The sequence below is a fragment of the Ictalurus punctatus genome, chromosome 12 (genome assembly GCF_001660625.3).
Source record: "Ictalurus punctatus breed USDA103 chromosome 12, Coco_2.0, whole genome shotgun sequence".
NCBI classification, from domain to species: domain Eukaryota; kingdom Metazoa; phylum Chordata; class Actinopteri; order Siluriformes; family Ictaluridae; genus Ictalurus; species Ictalurus punctatus.
In genome coordinates this window covers 801453-822500 of record NC_030427.2, presented here as the reverse complement: position 1 = coordinate 822500, position 21048 = coordinate 801453, and the positions used below count along the sequence as shown (strand labels likewise).

General features: G+C 41.7%; 2 protein-coding genes and 1 long non-coding RNA gene across 10 annotated transcripts in view; 1 reads left to right on the top strand and 2 right to left on the bottom strand.

The window, feature by feature from the left end:
• The window catches only part of LOC128634112 (NACHT, LRR and PYD domains-containing protein 12), a 12078-nt gene extending 8950 nt beyond the window's left edge, over positions 1-3128 (bottom strand). For 6 of the 8 annotated variants that reach the window (XM_053684333.1, XM_053684336.1, XM_053684338.1 and 3 more), the window contains exons 1-6: positions 3044-3128; positions 2763-2884; positions 2188-2304; positions 1723-1777; positions 1362-1566; positions 1-1077 (exon numbers count right to left, since the gene is read on the bottom strand). The exon at positions 1-1077 is cut by the window's left edge and continues 700 nt beyond it. In XM_053684333.1, coding sequence (XP_053540308.1) covers positions 1-1077; positions 1362-1566; positions 1723-1777; positions 2188-2304; positions 2763-2815 — 1507 coding nt within the window. In that variant the 5' untranslated portion in view covers positions 2816-2884; positions 3044-3128. Of the gene's footprint in view, positions 1078-1361; positions 1567-1722; positions 1778-2187; positions 2305-2762; positions 2922-3043 lie in introns of all 8 variants that reach the window. The other 2 variants (XM_053684335.1, XM_053684334.1) reach the window with 2 other exon arrangements.
• The window catches only part of LOC128628682 (kelch-like protein 10), a 230100-nt gene extending 213459 nt beyond the window's left edge, over positions 1-16641 (top strand). Inside the window, exon 2 of the mRNA XM_053684358.1 lies at positions 16513-16641. Coding sequence (XP_053540333.1) covers positions 16513-16527 — 15 coding nt within the window. The 3' untranslated portion in view covers positions 16528-16641. The remainder of the gene's footprint in view (positions 1-16512) is intronic.
• LOC128634155 (uncharacterized) lies at positions 4772-8991 on the bottom strand. Its single transcript, XR_008397409.1, has 3 exons — positions 8912-8991; positions 6928-7120; positions 4772-6068 (listed from the first exon to the last, which is right to left on the bottom strand). It is a non-coding gene; the product is annotated as an uncharacterized LOC128634155 (long non-coding RNA).
• Positions 16642-21048: the final 4407 nt, after the last annotated feature.

The window sequence follows — 21048 nt, the reverse complement described above, 5'->3', positions numbered from 1 at the left end:
GGTCTTCCTCATAGAAGATCAGGTTTCCTTTCTCCAGCTGTTGGAAAGCCAGTTTTCCCAGTGCCAGGATACTCTCTCTGGTCTGCTGAGGATCAGGGTCACATTTCTGATGGTACTTTTGGTCCTTGTGTTTGATCTGAAAGATCAGGAAGTGTGTGAACATTTGAGTCAGAGTCTTGGGGATCTCTCCACTCTCTGCTCCACCCAACATTCTCTCTAGAACAGTGGCTGAGATCCAGCAGAAGACTGGGATGTGGCACATGATGTAGAGGCTTCTTGAAGACTTCATGTGTGAGATGATTTTATTGGCCAGGCTCTGATCACTGATCCTCTTCCTGAAGTACTCCTCTTTCTGAGGATCACTGAACCCTCGTACCTCTGTTACCTGGTCTACACACTCAGGAGGGATCTGATTGGCTGCTCCTGGTCGAGAGGTTATCCAGAGGAGAGCAGAGGGAAGCAGATTCCCCTTGATGAGGTTCGTCAGCAGCACATCCACTGAGGCTGACTCTGTCACATCACACAGTCTCTCATTCTTCTGGAAATTTAGAGGAAGTCGACACTCATCCAGACCATCAAAGATCAACACCACTTTGTAGGAGTCACAGTCTATTACTTCTAGTTTTCTTATTTCAGGGAAAAAGTGATGAAGAAGATCCATCAGACTGAGATGTCTCTGCTTCATCAGATTCAGCTCTCTAAAGGGAAGTGGAAGCATGAAGGTGACGTCCTGATTTGCTTTTCCTTCAGCCCAGTCCAGAATGAACTTCTGCACAGAGACTGTTTTTCCAATTCCAGCAACTCCTTTAGTCAGAACACTTCTGATGGACTTGTCTTTAAAGAGATCATTACATTTGATGGGTGTCTCCTGTGTTGCTGGTCTCCTGGACGCTGTCTCAATCTGTCTCACCTCATGTTCATTGTTGACGTCTCCACTCCACCCCTCTGTGATGTAGAGCTCTGTGTAGATCTCATTCAGAAGTGCTGAACTTCCATGCTGTGAGATTCCTTCATTAATTCTTTTAAACTTCTCTCTCAGGCTGGATTTCAGCTTTGTCTGATACACAGAGGCGAGTTCTAATAAACAAAGTAATAAGATGTTTTAATGTAAAATCACTGAACACAGGATTAAATGTAAAATTCTAATGCTGCTGTTCATTCCTGATTCATGTAGTAAATATTCCTGAAGGAACAGGACCATTGTACAGAGTCACCACAAGCTGGACCACGAACAGAACAGAAACGCAGCAGATGTACATGATACTAAACTCGAACTTCAAACTAAAAGTGTTCCTATCTAAAACTATTTCCTTTCTCTAAAGTGAACCTGATGGAATAAAGCCATGACTCAGAGCTCTTACTGTTGTGCAGTGTGTGAGCGAGATCTGTGTGGTTCATGTTCTTCAGGACGTGCAGTGTGATCTTCAGCGCTCCGTCTCTGACACTGTGCAGATCCTCCTCATCGTCCACCTCCCTCTCAGTGCATGCTGGGTAATCTGGACTCAGGAGCTTCCTGAACCTCTTCAGCTCATTCTTTATCAGAGTGATGACTTTGTGTTCCAGCTCCTGGTTAGAAACACACAGGAACACATCTAAATATTATAATGTTACACACTGAGAGATGCTTTTATTTTATGAAAAGAATAAAAGTCTCTTGCTCACACACAAGAATAAAAGTCAACCTGCTCACACACAAGTTACACACATTAAAAAGACACACACCTTGAATATGGAGTCCAACTGATTTCTGCTGAGGTTTGATTTCTTCTGTTGTGGTCTGTGAAGAAATAAAACACATGATGTGATATAGACTATATGTATTCATAGCTGCACAACACACACTAATACATACAGAGACAGATATTTAACACTATCCTCTTAACACAATACACTGATTTCAGGATTTCTCACTGACACTAACATGTTTATGAATAAAATAGTGGTCTAGTCATTAATGTCCCAGGTGTAAATGTTGTTGTGTAGCACCACAGACCCTCCAGCTCAGGGACTGCAGGCTGAACTGAACTCTTAAAGCAGTTTTCCTCACTGCCAGTCCGAGAGTTGCAGCACTGCACAGTTTAGTGTTTTACTGCTTCAACACCTGATAAAGATCATGAAGGGCTTCAGAATGAGACCAGTGAGTTTGATCAGGTGGAACACTGCTGTAAAACACCTCACTGTTCTGACCTCACATCAGGAGAACTGGCTCCGTCTCTGAAGGTAAGTGGATGATCCATTGACCAGTCACTCTTCATGGACATACAGCTGGGTTCTGGTGAGTCTGATCTCTTTCCCTCCATCATTCTAGAATTAAACAGAAATATCAGCAGTAATTAATACTCTGCTGTCTCAGCACTGTTACACAATGTGTTCATCATTAAACACCAATAATTCCATCTTTTTAATTCAGCTCCAGTCTGCACACTTATTCAAACAGGAGACACGTCTCATACCTCAGGAATTACACTGATGTCAGGAGTCCCAATCACAGATAACTGACTCAGCTGGGTCATAAAGCCTGTAGAATTCACTGACTCAAAGCTACGCTGCTCTTCTCCTCCACATTACACAGTCCTTTTTACTCTTCTCTCAGTGAATGATTTCTCTAAACTGTACTTAGATCAGATCAGTGATATATTCACTGCTATTAAACACCTTAAACCAAAGTCTAGTTCCTCTGTTAACTAGTGAGTGTTTAGAGATACAGATCTGTTCCATGAGACGGTGTGTGTTTATTGCTGGTGAATGGAAAAGTAACTCACCTCTCGTCTCTCTTTAAGTCCTGTTCTCCAGACACACTCATGTTGGAGGTCATGTCTCCTTCTCCAGATTACAGCAGGACACACGTTTACTTCACTCCAACATCGGTGTGTTAAATCAAACCCTGTATCAGCACAGAGTTCACTTACAGGAAATAGTCTCTGTATCAAGTCATAAAACAAACTGTGTACATTCAAACTTCAGTACAAACCCACAAAACTCTTCTGCATCTAGTGCACATTCAGTGTGTTTATATATTATAGCTTTAGATGTAGATACTCACTGTGTTTTTACTCCTGAAATGCTGTATTTTCCCCTCCACACAAAATGGAGACTCTGACTTTCACTTTCACTTCCTAGTTTACTCTGCAGAGGGGGAGGGGCAGTGAGGTAGGGTAATACACACACACACACACACACACACACACACACACACACACACACACACACAGAGATATGGTTTGTTATCAGACAGCTTTCTGATCCATCGAGCACAGGCCTGTAAATACTGAAAGTATAAGCCTGAAAACGCTGCAAATACAGAGAACAGAATTAAAAGTCTGGTAAAATCTACATCACACACATTATCATTTCATTACCTTCATTTATTATCTCGTGACTTCATTCAGCTGTGCACGAACAACTGTCAGAGCTCTATACAAATATATAAACTAAAATAAAATAACAGGAGCTAGAAACACTCAGCAGATCTTTAGATAAAGAAGCAGAACTCATACGCTGAGTAAGTTTACTTAAATATCTGCAGAAATGTATTTTTTCTGGTTTCCCCTTAATGAGAGCGAGTATCCTGATATTAGTGAGGATTGGTGTGTAAGTAGTTTTTGTGTGAATAATGAATTTTACTCAGAATAAAGGTGATGATGGAGAGTAAGTTAAACACATTGGTCAGACGAGTAACTAACCCAGTGTTTCCCAATCGAGGTTCTGTCTGATGAGAGCAGGGGTGCGTGTAAAAATCCTTCAAACATTTTCTAAAATGATCAAATGTGTAGAAAACATTTAATATAGATGAGAAACATCTGATGTCTGAAATAATAACACAGACACAGAAATAATAAGACAGACAGACACACACACAACAATAATAATAATAATAAACTAGACCAGTACATTTACATTTGTTTTCATTTATTTCACAAACAAATATTCTACTCATATATGTACACATTCAAACATCATGCTTTTCTAACAGTGTGTTTACACAAACGAAATAACGCCACACAGTAACACAAACACATCCCCATATTAACCATTGATACGCTTTTCAGACGTATTTCACCCCCCCCCAAAACAAAAAACAAAACAAGAAACAAACAGACTCATTAACATGAACACCTTTGTTGGGGGGCCACTCCCCCACACACCCCTCCACACACCCCTCTCCACCACTGCCCAGACACACAGGAGCTAGATTGACCCACTGATACAATTGATAGGGTTACCCCCCCACCCCGGTCATAAATTAGGCCACTTACAGAAATGTCGGCCTGAGAAGCACAAAGGGCTATAAATCAGCACACACTACCTTGATTGACAGTTTGACAGAAAGTGTGTGTTACTCTTGTTGGAACAAAGTTACTGGTGTGACTCTAATTCTCTTTATTTTTAATGGTCTAGTAAAAGGCCAGTCTGTGCTCCGGCTTCCTATAGTGGCCTGTGTGAATCACTGCCTCTTGTCAAATTTTTATAAAATATTATCATCTATTAATTCATTAATATCTCTGTGTGTGTGTGTGTGTGTGTGTGTGTGTGTGTGTGTGTGTGTGTGTGTAGGACTACACAGTATCTTTGTGTGTTAACAGGAGCTCAGCTATTCTCTCTGAATAAAGAGGAACTTCACGCTGTCATTCCTGAAGAAGGAGCGAGGGTGTACAGCCAAGTTGCCGTACAGAAGGCACTGCTGGAGGTAAGCACACACAGACACAGACACACACATACACACACACACACACTAATGATGTGTATAAATGATGTGTTTTTCTCTCTTACAGAAATTTCAATATCTGCACGTAATAGATAACAGACTACATTTTTTTGGAGCTTTCTATTTCCAACAGAGAAACCCTTTGAGAAACCTAGGAACTTGTTAAGGAAGGTGGTACCAGTGCTATTATTAGTTTTGAGGCTATAATTCTAAGAAGCGTTTCATTTCCTGCTCCAAAGTATAATTTTTTTTGTGGAATAGAAAGTAGAGGTGCTAGCTGTACTGAACCTCACTTATTTATCACAGGCATGCATCACAAATTAACACTATCCCCAGTCATTTTGGCAAGTCGAAATGACAAAGACACTCATCCTTTTGATATTTTAGCTACACAAAGTATTTGTTTATTGGTCTGGATCTCTAATCAAGTGAAAAATGGTCAGTCAGATGAAAAAACCCTGTCTATTCAACATTATAAAGACAACTTGAGTCTTGAGCTTCTTTACTGTAAAAGACAACAAATATTTACCCATTAAAGTGCACAACTACTAAGCTCACATGTGCCATGAATGAACTTGGACTCATTTAAGTTTGACATAACACTTCTGCTTACTACATATAGCCAGCTCAAAGTTAAACATATTGAGAAAAATAAAGATACTAGCCAAACACAGACACACAACCAAATGTCATAAACACAATTTTTTTCTTTATTCTATATCCACTTAACTGACTAAGCTAAAAAGTGACAGTAACAACTTAATAATGTATGTTGAGGTAGCTAATTTTGATTCCAGGCAGTCTAAACATGTAAATGGGTAGCACACTGAAGCTTTTATTGCCCAATAGGCTTACTCATGAACTTGTCAGTCACCTGCATAAGGACCCACTGGAAGAAGGCGGCCCAAACCAATTTGATCTAATTCAATATAACGGTGTAGGTAAAGATTCTAATGGATATTTTAAATGCCTGATTTGTTCCTGATTAGTTTATTATGAAGTAAATGCTGAGTGGTTCATTACAAAGTAAAAGGCTAGAGGTGTAATGTAACTTATTATTAAAGCATTACTACAGATGTTATGATGTACAGTATCTGTAATATAGATGTAAAGTGTTACTATCAAAGTGTTATTTAATCTTTGTTTAAATCTCTTTTGTAAGCTACAGTGCAGTTATAGACATAGAATTTGACACTTTGCCAGTCTCTATCTTTAAGATATAAAGACTCAGATCTAATGCAGTTTTCACAGGCCAACTTCCCTGGGACACGACATGACATGATGAAGGTCTTCATATGTCTCTCCACTGCATGGATCTCATTTCCTTCCCGAGCCTTCCTCTTTTTCAGAGTAGATGTTTTACCTAAATGTAAGAATAAACATTAGTTACACAGCAAACACACACCTTTACACCCAACAGAAATTTTTGTCTGGCAACTTACAGACTGGAACTTACATTTCACGTCTCAAGAATGAAAACTCTGACTGCAGTTTGTGCATATGTACCAAATAGTAACTAGGAGTACTCAGTTTTCTTGGAGAAGATGCAGTAGGGAACCTACTGAGTCCCAGGGGATGCTTATGTTGGAAATTATGGAGAGGTGTGATTGAAAGGCAGGATTAAAAGTGCCAGCAAACTACACAATTCTGATATTTATGATCCAGAAAAGGTGTAGACTGTGATGGCTGCTGTTTCTCCTGGCCATTTCTCTCAGCAGTGTCCCCCTCCATAATCTGCATATTTAAACAGGTTTAAGTGACCTATGGGGACACTGTTCTAAATTCACATATCTATTCAGCTATCACAAGACTCCCTCACACACACCTGAATAAAACATGCTTTGTGGGGACTCCGTATAGTAACTTAACAGACAAGATTATGTAACAGAAAGCAAATATGCTGTTCAATACGACAAAAACAATAATTATTTCACTATAGGAATTAAGTTTATTATTTCAGGGTTAGATATGGGATACTTTGGAAGACCTTGGGGTAATTACGGTGCATTCAGACACACACACGTTTTGTAGTTAATGCTTAAACGTGGCAGTAAAATACCTGAAGCAGATCAGATGAACAATAATGTCTCATTTTATTGTTAATGCACAAGCACAAAATTAGTTGTGCAACAAAAATGAATCGCAACACTGCCGGATAAGACAATGTTTATCTTTTAATAATTTTTAAATTGTGAAAACAGAGAGGGAGATACCCTGCATACCTTGCTACACCAAGGCCAGACTCCTCCTCCGTAATTGTAGGTAATTTCATCTCCTTCTTTAAAGTCTGTTAAAGCAAACAGACCAAGATGTGGGCTTCCATCCACTTCAGTCTTCTGCATTCTGCCATTTGGGTGCTTGTGGTCATCATTAACCAGCCTACCAAAAGATCCGTCTTCTTTTGCAGCATCAATACTCAATACACAACGAGAGAAAGAGAGAAGTATTCAGTGACCGAATATTCCACATCAAATTCTACAAATATGATAGCTCTGCACAGAATTTTTATTGTTAACGGTCAGATGTAAATGTTTAAGTGGACAAATACTTTACAACTGCAATTTTCAAGTACAATGAAAGTACACTTTGAAGAAAAACTGTGCAGACATCGTCGTTTTTTATGCAGGTTAATTCTATGGATCATTTAATTAGTGGTGCTTCAAAAGCACTACTATTGTTCCCTTGCATACTTATTATTATTATTATAATTATTATTATTATAAATATTATTACTCTCCGGCCGGCACTCAAAAGTATTGGGACCCCGCACAGCCAGCTCTCAAAAGTACTGGCGCCATATCTGTCCGGCTCTGGAAAGTATTGGCGACCTACGCTGTCGGCTCTGGAAAGTATTGGCGCCCTGCGCTGTCGGCTCTCGGAAGTATTGGCACCCGTCCCTGTTTCGCCAACGCAAGCACCACTCACATTTTCTTCAGGAAATGTACCGGTCTAGTTATTATGATTATTCTTCCACTTTTTTTTCGGCGCGTAACTAGTCCCGCACCGTTTGTCGGAGATCGATGGGTGAGGTGTTGAATCGATCGGCTTATTGAGGAGATGTGTGCTATGACTTTTATAAGCGATCGGAATGCCGGAATTCCCGCTATGGAAGCTCAAATTCTGAAAATTTCCCATAGACTTGCATTGAGTTTCGAAAGTATTGGCCCTCTAAGGAGAAAGCTCTAAAAATTTTTCCTCCGTACACGTTCGGCTCTAAAATTTATTGACACATGATCTGATCTGTTCGTCTCTCAGAAGTATTGGCACACGATCTGGCCGGCTCTCAAAAGTATTGGCACCCTGCACGGCCAGTTCTCAAAAGTACTGGCACCCTTGACGGTCGGCTCTAAAAAGTATTGGCGCACTACACGGCCGGTTCTAACAGTGCTGGTGCCATATCTGTCCGGCTCTCAAAAGTATTGCCACCCTATGTGGGCGGCTCTTGAATGTATTGGCGCTCTGTCCCGATTTCACCACGGCAAGCACCGCTCACATTTTCTTCAGCAAATGTACTGGTCTAGTTATAATTATTCTTCTTCCACCTTCGTGCCATTTTACCTCTAAAGAAAATGTTAATATATTGAGATTTTCAGTCCCTAGTGATGTTCTGAGTAAGAAAATAACCATATCCGTGCTTGCTAATAACTGTGCTGAGTGAGAACCTGTTCTACACACAGATCACAGCTCAGCTGCGGTGTTTAGAGACGCAGAATAAAAGGAGCGCGCTGTAGTTACAACATCGAAGCACATCACACCACCGCCCAGCGCTTTACAGATTCATAACAAACTAATAACTGGAACTAATGAGCTCGGCTCGGTCCAGACTACTGTCCACCCTGTCCTCGATTTCAGAGGCTTTAAACTCAATCCAGCGCTCAGATCGATAACTATTTAGGAAGCCTGACTCTGCTATTTATAACCGAACTGTCCGTTACATGGTGAAGCTAGTTACAGAAGTCGGTATAACACTAAATATTCACATGACATGACAACCACCAAAGTCTATTTAATATATTAACTTCATTTTATTAACTTATTGTACTTACTAATGTGCTGGATTGGTTAAAGTGTGTGCTAACTCTGGCTAGTAAAGTCCGCTAGCATAACAATTACTTTAATATTGCGATTCAATTATAAATAATGTCTTAAAGCACGGAAATAAAATTACAAACTTATAAACTGCAAAAAATTATAATAATAACTTACCTTTCGTTGTATTTGGTCTCGTTGCAGCAGTAGAATCACTCCTTAGGGCAATGGAAAGCAGCTGGCGCTATTAGCCTGTGACAGCCAGGGCAGATGGGAAATGTAGTTCTTTTCCTACTTCCTGTGTGGTGTTTACGAACTATTAGTGCAGTCAAAAAAAATTCAACTCCGCTGTAGCTGTCGCTGAAAGCATGTATGTGTCATTTCTTTCTTTAAGCCTTTAAAGTATTTATTTGTTATGATATTATTACAATAATGCACTGTAAATATTAATAGTAATTTGCCTATGTGAGTTTTGTTTTACAAGGCTTGCAGAAATAGTGACACCTACAGGTTAAACTAGTGAGCTGCATTTAATTTAAGTTACTGTGGTCATGTGATTAGCCTAACTAATAGCAGCGCAAAAATGTGCATGCAGTTTGTTGGTGCTACGCTGTACACGGAGTTAGATGCTAAAGAAGAGAATAATTAAACAGTAAAGCGTTACAGCAACTCCTAGATTTCTGGTCGGAAGGCGCACACGGTATGTTAGTTTGTGATGTTGTGCATTTCATGTCTGTATTGCAATGTAATAGCGCAATGTTTCCTAGGGCCATTAATGCTAGTTTAATATGTGAGCAAGATGAATGAATACTCATGGACTCTTAAGAACATGCTTATGTACAATATGCTCATGTGAGAATGTGTTATGCACTTTATTTCAGTTTTTCACGGTGTTTGACGGTGATTGAATGCGCTTAAGTTGTGAAGAAATGCAATTAAAGAAACGACAAACATCAGTTGAAGCGTACGTTTTAATCTGACCAGAAGAATAAGTTTGGGAGCAGCTACAGTGAAAAATGTGGCCTGCTGCCACGAGCCACAGTGAAGAACATACTGCTTCGTGAACTGCAGTGAAAAAGTATTGTTTGGTGTGGTGTAAAACATCGCCATCCATGGACATGTACAACGTAGCCATTGGAGAGTGAGCAACGATCGCCAGCATCCCAGGGAATATTGTACCGGCCGCCCCTTGTGAAGTCTCCGTCCCGCACTCAGCGTAAACGACCTGCCTACCCATCCTGGCATTCATCCAACGTGACCTCGCGAGCTTCAGTTCAGCGTGAAGGTGGAACCCAGAAGAAGACGGTGCTGCAGCTGCCAAGAACGGCCACAGGGAAGCAACAACGCGACATCTTTGGACAATTGAGTTTGTGAACATTCATTAAATCTGGATTCCAGGTCAGACTGTGCATTTACATTTCTCAGTTTTGTTTAAATTGTTATTTATTGCAATTCCAGTTTATTATTTGAAACAAAGGAAAAATGAGAACTGCATCTGAATAGTTTTGTAAGTTGAATAGCAGTGTGTATATAACGTACTTGTTTGATCATTTGAAAGTGTGTATTTTCCTGGTCATTCTAGTTTACCTTTCATCATTTAATATTTCAGTAGTGTTGTTTCAAAATAGTTTACTAAAATGGATCAAAGCACACCAGATGTTTGTGTACTAGAAGGAGTACTACAGGCTCTAGAAAACGAGAAAACAGAATTACAGAAGGAATTAGAAACTGAACTTGAAACCTCAGAGAAACAAAGAATTGAAGAATGGTTAGCTGAAATTAATAAAGACCTCCAAATACATAGGATAGGGCTCCAGGAGCCAACACCTGGCACTGAACAAGCAGTGAGGTGGTCAGAAAGAGAAAAACACACAACAGAAAAGATGCTTGAGCTCATTAAACAGGAGAGCATAAAAAGGGAAAGAAAGTTCATGTTAACATATGTAACCTTCAAAGCTGAGGTTCAGTATATTAGAAGTAAACTAAAGGAAGAATGTTGTAAATCAGACTTAGGCGAAATGATAAGAACCTTGGAAAAGTATGAGTCAGAAATAAAGCAGGAATATAAGAGCTTACGTGCACTGACCACACCAGCCCGAGATATACGAAGGAGAATGGATATCTGCACATCAGTGACTTCTGAAATAACTACACTTCTGAAAGTGCGTTACGCAGAAGCTGATAAAGAATTTAATGCAGAAGCTGTTAAGGAAACTCTTTCAAAATTACTCCAGAGAGAAGACGCAAGGTCAGTTTATGGGTCAAGAGCTGGAGTGGGTAGTGTGCAAGATAGTCAAGTGTCAGTAAAGAAAGCAGAGGCGGCGGCACGCTTGGCATCGAAACGTGCTGAACTTAACAGGGAAAGGGAAATATCTGCACAAAGAAAAGAGGTGCTAGCTCAACAAGAGAAGTTAAAACTGATGGAAGAACAAAGGAATCTTGAGGCTATGGAAGCTGAATACACTGTATATGCTGAAGAGGAATTAAAATTGAATGCTGAAATAGGAGAAACTAGAGAAATCTTCACTTTGTCTCCAAGTCAGCTTCCAGTGCAGCATAACAGCACTCCATGCACCCAGAATCCCAAAGACCTTTCAATCCCTTTTTGTTCTGAAAGCAAAATAGAACCAAAATCAAATGAAGCCTCACTAGTTCAAGCATTAAAAGAATCCCTGGCAATGACTAGACTTCCAGCACCAGAGCCGTTCATGTTTACAGGAGATCCACTTAAATTCACTGAATGGCGTACCTGCTTCAAGGCCTTAATCGAAACAAGTTGCACAAACCCAGCTCATAGACTATATTACTTGAAAAAATACATCAGTGGAGAAGCACTTTCTGTGTTAGAAGGAACATTTTATAGAAGTGATGAGGGAGCCTACACGCAGGCTTGGGATGCCCTTAACAAACGTTATGGTCACCCCTTCATAGTTCAAAGAGCATTCAGGGGGAAGCTGAGTAGCTGGCCCAAGATTGGACCAAAGGAATCACTGAAATTAAGGGAATTTAGTGATTTCCTCATCTCCTGCAAGAATGCAATGCCTTACGTTCATGGTCTAAAGGTTTTAGATGATTGTTAAGAAAACCAAAAGCTGTTACAAAAACTTCCTGACTGGGCAACAACTCGCTGGAACCGGTACGTCACTAAAGCACTAGATGAAGGGAAGCCATATCCTGCCTTTAAGGAGTTCTCAGACTTTGTAGCCGAAGAGGCACGTGTTGCTTGCAATCCAGTTTCTTCTCTTTTTGCATTAAAACAAGCAGATGAGAAAAATGGAAAGGAACAGAAGCGTCTCAAAGCCAGCACTCTAGCAACGTCAACAAAGGTGTTTCAAAGATCAAGCTTCACTTCAAAGGACTCAAGTGCATTAGGAAGTTTTACAACCAACTCTCCTGCCACTCAAACCAAAAGACAAATAGATTGTGTGTGCTGTCAACAAAATCACTTTATTTATAAATGTGAAAAGTTTGCAGCGATGTCTCTAGAGGAAAAGAAAAAATTTGTCATTAGCAACAATATGTGCTTCGGGTGCCTCAGAGTCGGACATGTTGCAAAAAATTGCAGAAAGAGGGCTACTTGCAATATTTGTAGACAAAGTCATCCATCTCCACTTCACGAAGAACGCCCTGTAGGAGAAAAGCTAGAAGCATTACCACAAAAGGACAATTCTTCCATTGCCTTATGCACCGTGAGAATGGACAATGGTGATCGCACTTCCATGATTGTTCCAGTGTGGCTCTCTAGTGCGGCCAAGAATAGTCCAGAGACTTTAGTGTATGCATTACTGGACACACAGAGTACCAGTACTTTCATTGACCATGATGTCTGTGGAAAAATTCAAGCGCACACAGAACCTGTCAAACTGAAGTTGTCAACAATGACTGTGACAATTCAGTATTGAACTCTTGTCAGAGTTGTTGGACTGAAGGTGAGAGGGTACAATTTACAAGAGTACATTGAGCTACCTCCAGCATACACTCAAGAATACATCCCACTAGAGAAGAATAGCATTCCCACTCGTGAAACAGCAGCAGGGTGGACTCACCTTCTGTGCATAGCCGAAGAGATGCCAGATCTGTTGAACTGTCCTGCAGGACTTCTGATTGGCTATGACTGTGCACGGGCTCTGAAACCAAAAGCAGTGATATCAGGGGAAGAGTATGAACCTTATGCAGTCAAGACAGATTTAGGCTGGAGTATAGTTGGAGCCAAAATGCCTTGCACTGACATAAGGGATGGCGAAGGGTTCTGCCATCGTATCTCTGTGAAAGAACTTCCACCTATCACACCTGCCTCTGTGATCAAAGCATTAGAGAGAGATTTTCTTGACACAAATCCAAGAGAAAGGACAATATCCTAAGATGACATTCAATTTCTGCATCTCTTGAATGGGAAAATTCAATATAACGAAGAGGGACATCTGGAGATGCCTCTACCATTTAGAAAGCGTCCTCAGCTTCCAAATAACAAGCAGCTGGCTACAGTCAGATTGAAACATTTAAAAGGAAAAATGGAAAAGAGTCCAAAGTACAAGGAAGATTATATCAAATTCATGGACAAGGTCTTTAGAGATGGTGATGCAGAAGAAACAAATGCCACCACAAAGGAAGGCAACACATGGTACATTCCGCACCATGGGGTGTATCATCCTAGGAAGCCTGAGAAGATTAGGGTCGTATTTGACTGCTCTGCCAAATGTGAAGGCACCTCTCTGAATGACCACCTCCTCACAGGACCTGATCTAACAAATACTCTGACTGGAGTGCTGTGTAGATTTCGCCAGCATCAGATCGCGATTAATTGCGATGTTGAGAAAATGTTTCACCGCTTCCACGTAACCCCAGAAGATCGGGATTTCTTGAGGTTCCTGTGGTGGGAAAATGGGAACACCGCAAGAGAGCCCAAAGAATACCGGATGCGAGTTCACATATTTGGAGCAGCATCATCGCCTGGATGTGCTAACTATGGCATGAAATACCTCGCCAGCAAATATGAGAATGATTACCCATTGGCTGCAGTCTTCATCCGGAAAAATTTCTATGTGGATGATGGGCTTATCAGTGTCGATTCAGTTCAAAGAGCCAACCAGCTTGTGAATGAAGCACGGGAAGTCTTTAGTAAAGGACAGCTGCGCTTACACAAATTTGTCTCTAACAACAGAAAGGTTTTGGATGCAATTCCAGAGGGTGAACGGGCAAGTGCAGTGAAGGATGTGGACCTGAACTACAGCGAGCTTCCAATGCAGAGTGTGCTGGGAGTGAAGTGGAGCATAGAGACGGATGCGTTCTCATTCAATGTCGTCCTCAATGAAAAGGCAGCCACCCGGCGAGGAATCCTATCAACGGTAGCTAGTGTATACGACCCATTAGGATTTTTCTCTCCCTACATCTTGACTGGGAAAAGAGTGCTGCAAGAGATGTGCAAACGAGGTGTAGGATGGGATGAACATGTTCCCCTTGAACTGAAGCCAAAGTGGGAAACATGGCTCCATGACCTGGAAAACCTTGAGAAAATTCAAATACCAAGATGCTTCATTCCTGATCACCTCAGCACAATACGAAAAATTGAGCTGCATCATTTTTCAGATGCCAGCAACAATGGCTATGGGCAATGTTCTTATATCAGGATTCTTGCTGATGAACAAGTACATTGTGCATTAGTCATGGGTAAGGCCAGAGTGGCACCCACAAGGGTGGTCAGCATTCCACGCCTTGAGCTCACTGCAGCTACAGTCTCTGCCGCTGTGAGTAGTGTCCTTAGAGAAGAGCTGGAGCTGAAGATAGACCAGGAGTTTTTCTGGACTGATTCACAGGTGGTGCTCGGGTACATCAAGAATGACGCCCGACGCTTTCATGTTTTTGTAGCAAATCGCGTCCAGAAAATAAGAGACACTACTGATCCTAGTCAGTGGTTCTACGTCGAAACAAGCCAGAATCCAGCCGACCACGCATCTAGGGGTCTCAAGGTGGCAGACCTAATAGAATCAAATTGGCTCAGAGGACCAAAGTTCTTATGGGAACAAGAAATTGTTTTTAGCCAAAGATCCCCAGAGCTTCTTGTAGGTGACCCAGAGGTCAAAGCCCTGAAAACAGATGCTGTTGAAAGAGACAGCTTCCTCCATAGGCTGTCAAGACTCTCAGATTGGAATACAACCCTCAACATTATTGCTCGGATTCAGAGACTGGCACACAAAGACAGGTCTGGACCCATTAGTGTAGAGGAACGAAGAGGAGCCGCTCTTGTGCTCATCAGAGCAGCACAAAGAGAAGCCTTTGAAAAGGAGCTGAAATTGTTTAGTCAGGAATCCACAAAGCTACCAAAAACTCACAAGATGTATCAACTTGACCCTATCTTTCAGAATGGATTGCTCAGGGTTGGTGGCAGGTTGAGAATGTCCTCCGCATCAGTTGAGTTGAAGCATCCAGTTATCCTTCCTAAGGAAGGCATTGTCACACAGCTTATACTTGACCACTGTCACAAAAGGACTCAGCACCAAGGCCGAGGTCAAACCTTGAATGAGCTCAGAGCCAGCGGATATTGGATAATAGGTGCAAGCAAGGTAGTGGCCAAGCACATCAAGAGTTGTCACTTGCAGAAAGGTGCGTGGACGGACTGAAGAACAGCGAATGGCAGACTTGCCTGTTGACCGAGTAGATCCATCTCCTCCATTCTTGTACACCGGAATTGACTGTTTCGGGCCATTTAACACGAAACAAGGTCGAAAGGAATTCAAGCGGTATGGTCTGTTGTTCACATGTCTAAGCTGCAGGGCCATCCACTTAGAAATGTTGGAGGATCTCACAACAGACGCATTTTTGAATGCTTTGAGATGCTTCATAGCAATTAGAGGAGCGGTAAGACAAATCCGATCTGACCAAGGTACTAATTTCCTTGGAGCAAAGAATGAGTTGGAGAGAGGTCTAATGGAACTTGACAAGGAAAGGATTTCAACTTACCTTGCAAGAAAGCAATGTGACTTCCTGATGAATGTGCCTGAAGCAAGCATCATGGGAGGCATTTGGGAACGCCAAATACGGACGGTTAGGAGCGTGATGAGTTCTGTTCTGGCACAGGCTAAAGGGAGACTGGATGACACCTCTTTGAGGACATTCTTCTATGAAGCCATGTCAATTGTTAACAGTCGTCCACTCACAACAAACACAATCAATGATCCTAAAGGTGTTGAACCTTTGACACCTAACCATTTGCTCACAATGAAGTCCATTGTGCCCCTCGCGCCTCCAGGCAAATTTGTCCGGGAAGATTTGTATGCCAAGAAGAGGTGGCGTAGAGTGCAGTACCTCTCGGAACAATTCTGGAGCAGGTGGCGCAAGGAATACCTGGCCAGCATAAGCCTCAGACAACAGTGGCATGTGCCCAGAAGAAATGTGCAAGTTGGGGATGTCGTTATTGTCAAGGATGACAATATTCCCAGAAATGAGTGGAAGCTAGCCAGAGTTGTTGAGGCAAGGGCAGATGGTGATGGTCTTGTGCGAATGGTCAAAATTCAAATAGGACAAAGTAATTTAGGAAAGAAAGGTGAGCGCATAACGCAACTTTCTTCACTTGAGCGTCCAGTTCAAATATTAGTGGTGCTAGTGGAGCAGAATTCATAGACTAGTATCCTAAAACATTAAACAGGAAATATTAAACTTTTAGACTAAGCTGTTCAAAACCAAGTATCAAAAATTACTTGCTAAATGTATAGGAAAATTACACGATTTATTCAGTTTATTCAGAATATGGTTAACATAAATCTTTGTAATTTTGGTGGCAGTGTAGCTGTCGCTGAAAGCATGTATGTGTCATTTCTTTCTTTAAGCCTTTAAAGTATTTATTTGTTATGTTATTATTACAATAATGCACTGTAAATATTAATAGTAATTTGCCTATGTGAGTTTTGTTTTACAAGGCTTGTTTGTATTGCAATGTAATAGCGCAATGTTTCCTAGGGCCATTAATGCTAGTTTAATATGTGAGCAAGATGAATGAATACTCATGGACTCTTAAGAACATGCTTATGTACAATATGCTCATGTGAGAATGTGTTATGCACTTTATTTCAGTTTTTCACGGTGTTTGACGGTGATTGAATGCGCTTAAGTTGTGAAGGAATGCAATTAAAGAAACAACAAACATCAGTTGAAGCGTACGTTTTAATCTGACCAGAAGAATAAGTTTGGGAGCAGCTACATCCGCCATAACCCGACTTAAGGATTTCGTTTTACTGTTTAGAGATTTTTTAAAAAGTGTCATTTCGCTGTGCGAAAATTTAAAAACTCAAACTTTAATTACTATTAAGACTTATAATTATTTGGAAAACATGATAACTATCTGTTCTGACTTATTAATGTTTATCTTATGCTAACAATCCAACCTTCTAACAGTCTAATTAGGCTTTTAACTTACCAGTCACTTTTTGTACACTTACATTTTCTGTTAATTTTAACTTGTAATCAAATATCAATATTAATGCCTAGTTGAACAAAACTTTAAAAATATTACCTCTTTGTTTTAAAGCTTTTTAATCCTCTAATAGGTAATAGAGCTAATGTGCATATGCAGATTAGCCACAGTCCTTTACTAAGTGGGTGGTGCCATAATTTGCATAAATTAGACTTGCAGAGTGTGTGAGGTGTTGGCAAAGCCCCTCCCCCAATAAATACCGGTTCCAGACTAAAGGGGGCGACATAGACCAGACCGATCACACACACAGTTTGTCCAGATCACGCGTTATATGCCAAAGATAAAAATTTGTGAGGCGTCTATTTACAGCCTCCTCAACACTTTTCAATGCATCACCCCTGTGAGGACGTGGATTTTTGTCCCCATAATGTTTTTGGTCCCCATGAGGTTGCTGTGTACACATGAAGTGATAATTACAAACTCTCTCACTCTCTCTCACACACACACACACACACACACACTCTCTCTCTCACACACACTCTCTCTCTCACACACACACACACACACTCTCTCACACACACACCCCCTCTCACACACACATACTCTCTCTCTCTCTCTCTCTCTCTCTCTCTCTCTCTCACACACACATACTCTCTCACTCTCTCTCACACACACACTCATTCTCTCACACACACACACACACACACACACACACACACACTCACACACTCTCTCTCTCACACACACACACACATACACACACTCTCTCTCTCTCACACACACTCTCTCTCTCACACACACACACACACACTCTCTCACACACACACCCCCTCTCACACACACATACTCTCTCTCTCTCTCTCTCTCTCTCTCTCTCACACACACATACTCTCTCACTCTCTCTCACACACACACACACACACACACACACACACACACTCACACACTCTCTCTCTCACACACACACACACATACACACACTCTCTCTCTCACACACACACAGACACACTCTCTGTCTCACAGACACACTCTGTCTCTCACACAGACAGACTGTCTCTCACACAGACAGACACACTCTCACACAGACACACTCTCTCTCACACACACACACACTCTCACACAGACACACTATCTCTCTAACACACAGACATTCTCTCTCACAGACACATTCTCTCTCTCTCTCACTCGCACAGACACTCTCTCTCACTCGCACAGACACTCTCTCACACACACAGACACAGACACTCTCTCACACACACAGACACACACACTCTCTCACACACACAGACACACACACTCTCTCACACACACAGACACACTGTCTCTCACACAGACACACTCCCTCTCACACACAGACACATTCTCTCGCTCTATCACTCACAGATACACTCACTCTCTCTCTCTCACACACACAGACAGTCACACACTCTCTCTCTCTCACAGACACACTCTGTCTCTCACACAGACGGACACACTCTCACACAGACACTCTCTCACACAGACACTCTCTCTAACAAACAGACATTCTCTCACACAGACACTCTCTCTGTCTCTCACACTCAGACTCTCTCTCTCTCTCTCTCTCTCTCTCTCTCTCTCTCTTTCTCTCTCTCTCGTGTGCGCATGGACTGAGTGAGTGGGCGGAGTGGGAGCGGTAGTGATTGAGTGGGCGGAGCGTGGCCGAGGCCGCTGCTGTAAAGTTCACTTGTTCATTTTTCTATCTGTCTTTTCTTCAGAAATACGATTTCCTTTAGGTCTTTGGTTTCTGAGGGAGTCTTAATTTACTCTTGTTTGTTGTGTGTGTGTGCGTGTGTGTGTGCGCAGGTGTGTGTGTTTGTGTGTGATTTTTCCCGCTGGCCTGGGCGGCTGTTTCCGTGTTGTTTTGGGAAACATGGCTGCCTCAGGTACGGGGAAGTATGAGTCTCTCACGTGGCGGCATGCTATTAAAGTAGTCACTACCGCCAGCGTTGAGGAGGTTAGTCTGGCCGTGGGGGAGAGTGTAGGATACGACAACATTCTGTCTGCGGCCCGGATGAATAGTGCCGTCGTGCTGTTTCTGAAAACGGTGGAGTTAGTAAACGACATGGTGGACAGTGGAGTTGTGATTGATGGTGTGTTCCACTTAGTGCTTCCTTTATCAACCACGTGTAAAAAAGTCATCCTGTCGAATGTTCCTCCTTTTATTAAGGATGAGGTTCTGTCACAAACCCTATCCCGCTATGGTAAACTGGTCTCTCAGATCAAGAAGATAGCGACTACAAGTAAATCCCCTTGTGTAAAACATATCGTGTCTTTCAGACGGTGTGTGTACATGGTTCTGAAGGACAATAATGATCTGGAGCTGACACTCAATGTAAAGGTGGAGGATTTTAATTAGGTTATTTACGCTACTACTACTACAATGAAGTGTTGTGGGTGTGGTTTATCTGGTCATCTGCTGCGGGCCTGTCCTGAAAAACAGGTAAATCCCGAAAATAATGATAATGCTAACGCGGCCGCTGGTAACGAGGTTACTGCTGGAGTGGACGTTGGGGTGGATGGGGCCCACACACCAGGAGAGGGAGCAGCAGCACCTTCTCAGGTGGAGACACCTGAAGCTGGCCCCTCTCACCAGGGTGTCGGTGCTAAACCGGGTGAAGAAGAGAAGGCTGAGGGTGAGCCTGAGTTATGTGATAAGGATACACAGGACAGTACGGTGTCACTAGTGTGGATTTGTCCCTTGCTGATGAAGTTGCGGATGATAGCTCTCACATGGATACAGAAGAGAATGTGTTCAAGGTACCCCAGAGAAAGAGATGGAGAAATCGCCCTCATGCACAGGCTAAGAGGAAAGATGTTGCAGAGGAGTTGAATTCTGTGGAGGTAGAGAGCGAGAGCGAAGCGTCTGACTGTAGTATTACATGTAGTGTAAATCTAAGTGGCTTTTCGAGCCATGAATATCGCGTGGATGACATCAGGGCTTTTCTGAGAAAGACTAAACATGCTAGGAATGTGAGGATAGACGAGTTTTCCCGGATGTGGAACAGTTCATTAAAAAAACACGTGGGTTTATGGGAGAAGGGGGTTTCACTGATCAGGAGGGATACCGTCTAAAGAAAATCCTTACAAAAGTCAATGTAATGTTAGACAATAACGATAGTGATAGTCAATCCTAGACATCATGTACGTAAATCTATTATTTTTCCTCATATTTATGAGTGAGTTTCGAATCGCTTCGTTGAATTTAAATGGAGCAAGGGAAAGAAATAAAAGATTTTTGTTGTTTGAAACGGTGAAGCAAAAGAAAATTGATGTAATCTTTGCTCAGGAAACCCACACAGACGCCAGTAATGCTGCTGACTGGGCCAGGGAGTTTAAAGGGTTATCCGTTTTAAGCCATAAGACATCTACCAGTGGCGGAGTATCTATTTTATTTTCCCATAATTTTATCCCCTGTTCTTATCAAGTTGATGAAATCATAAAGGGTCGACTGTTAAAGGTTAGAGCTCAATATGAGAATAGGTGGGTCGTTTTTGTTTGTGTTTATGCTCCGACCGCAGTCATTGAAAGAATGTTATTTTTACGAACATTAGATGATGTCCTGAAGAATTGTGACTCTGATGATTTTTTTATTCTAGGGGGGGATTTTAATTGTACAGAGCTGGGTATAGACAGGAATCATGTAGAGCCCCATATGCCATCACGTAGAAGTCTAGTCGAGTTAATGAATTCCTGTGACCTTGTGGACATTTGGAGAAATTTTCACCACATGCAGAAACAGTATTCCTGGGTGCACTCCTACAATAATATGCTCTCTATGGCCAGATTGGATAAATTTGATATCTTTAAACATCAGTTAAGTGCTTTTAGAAGTTGTGTAATTATACCAGTAGGATTTACGGACCACTGTATGGTTCTCTCTACTGTG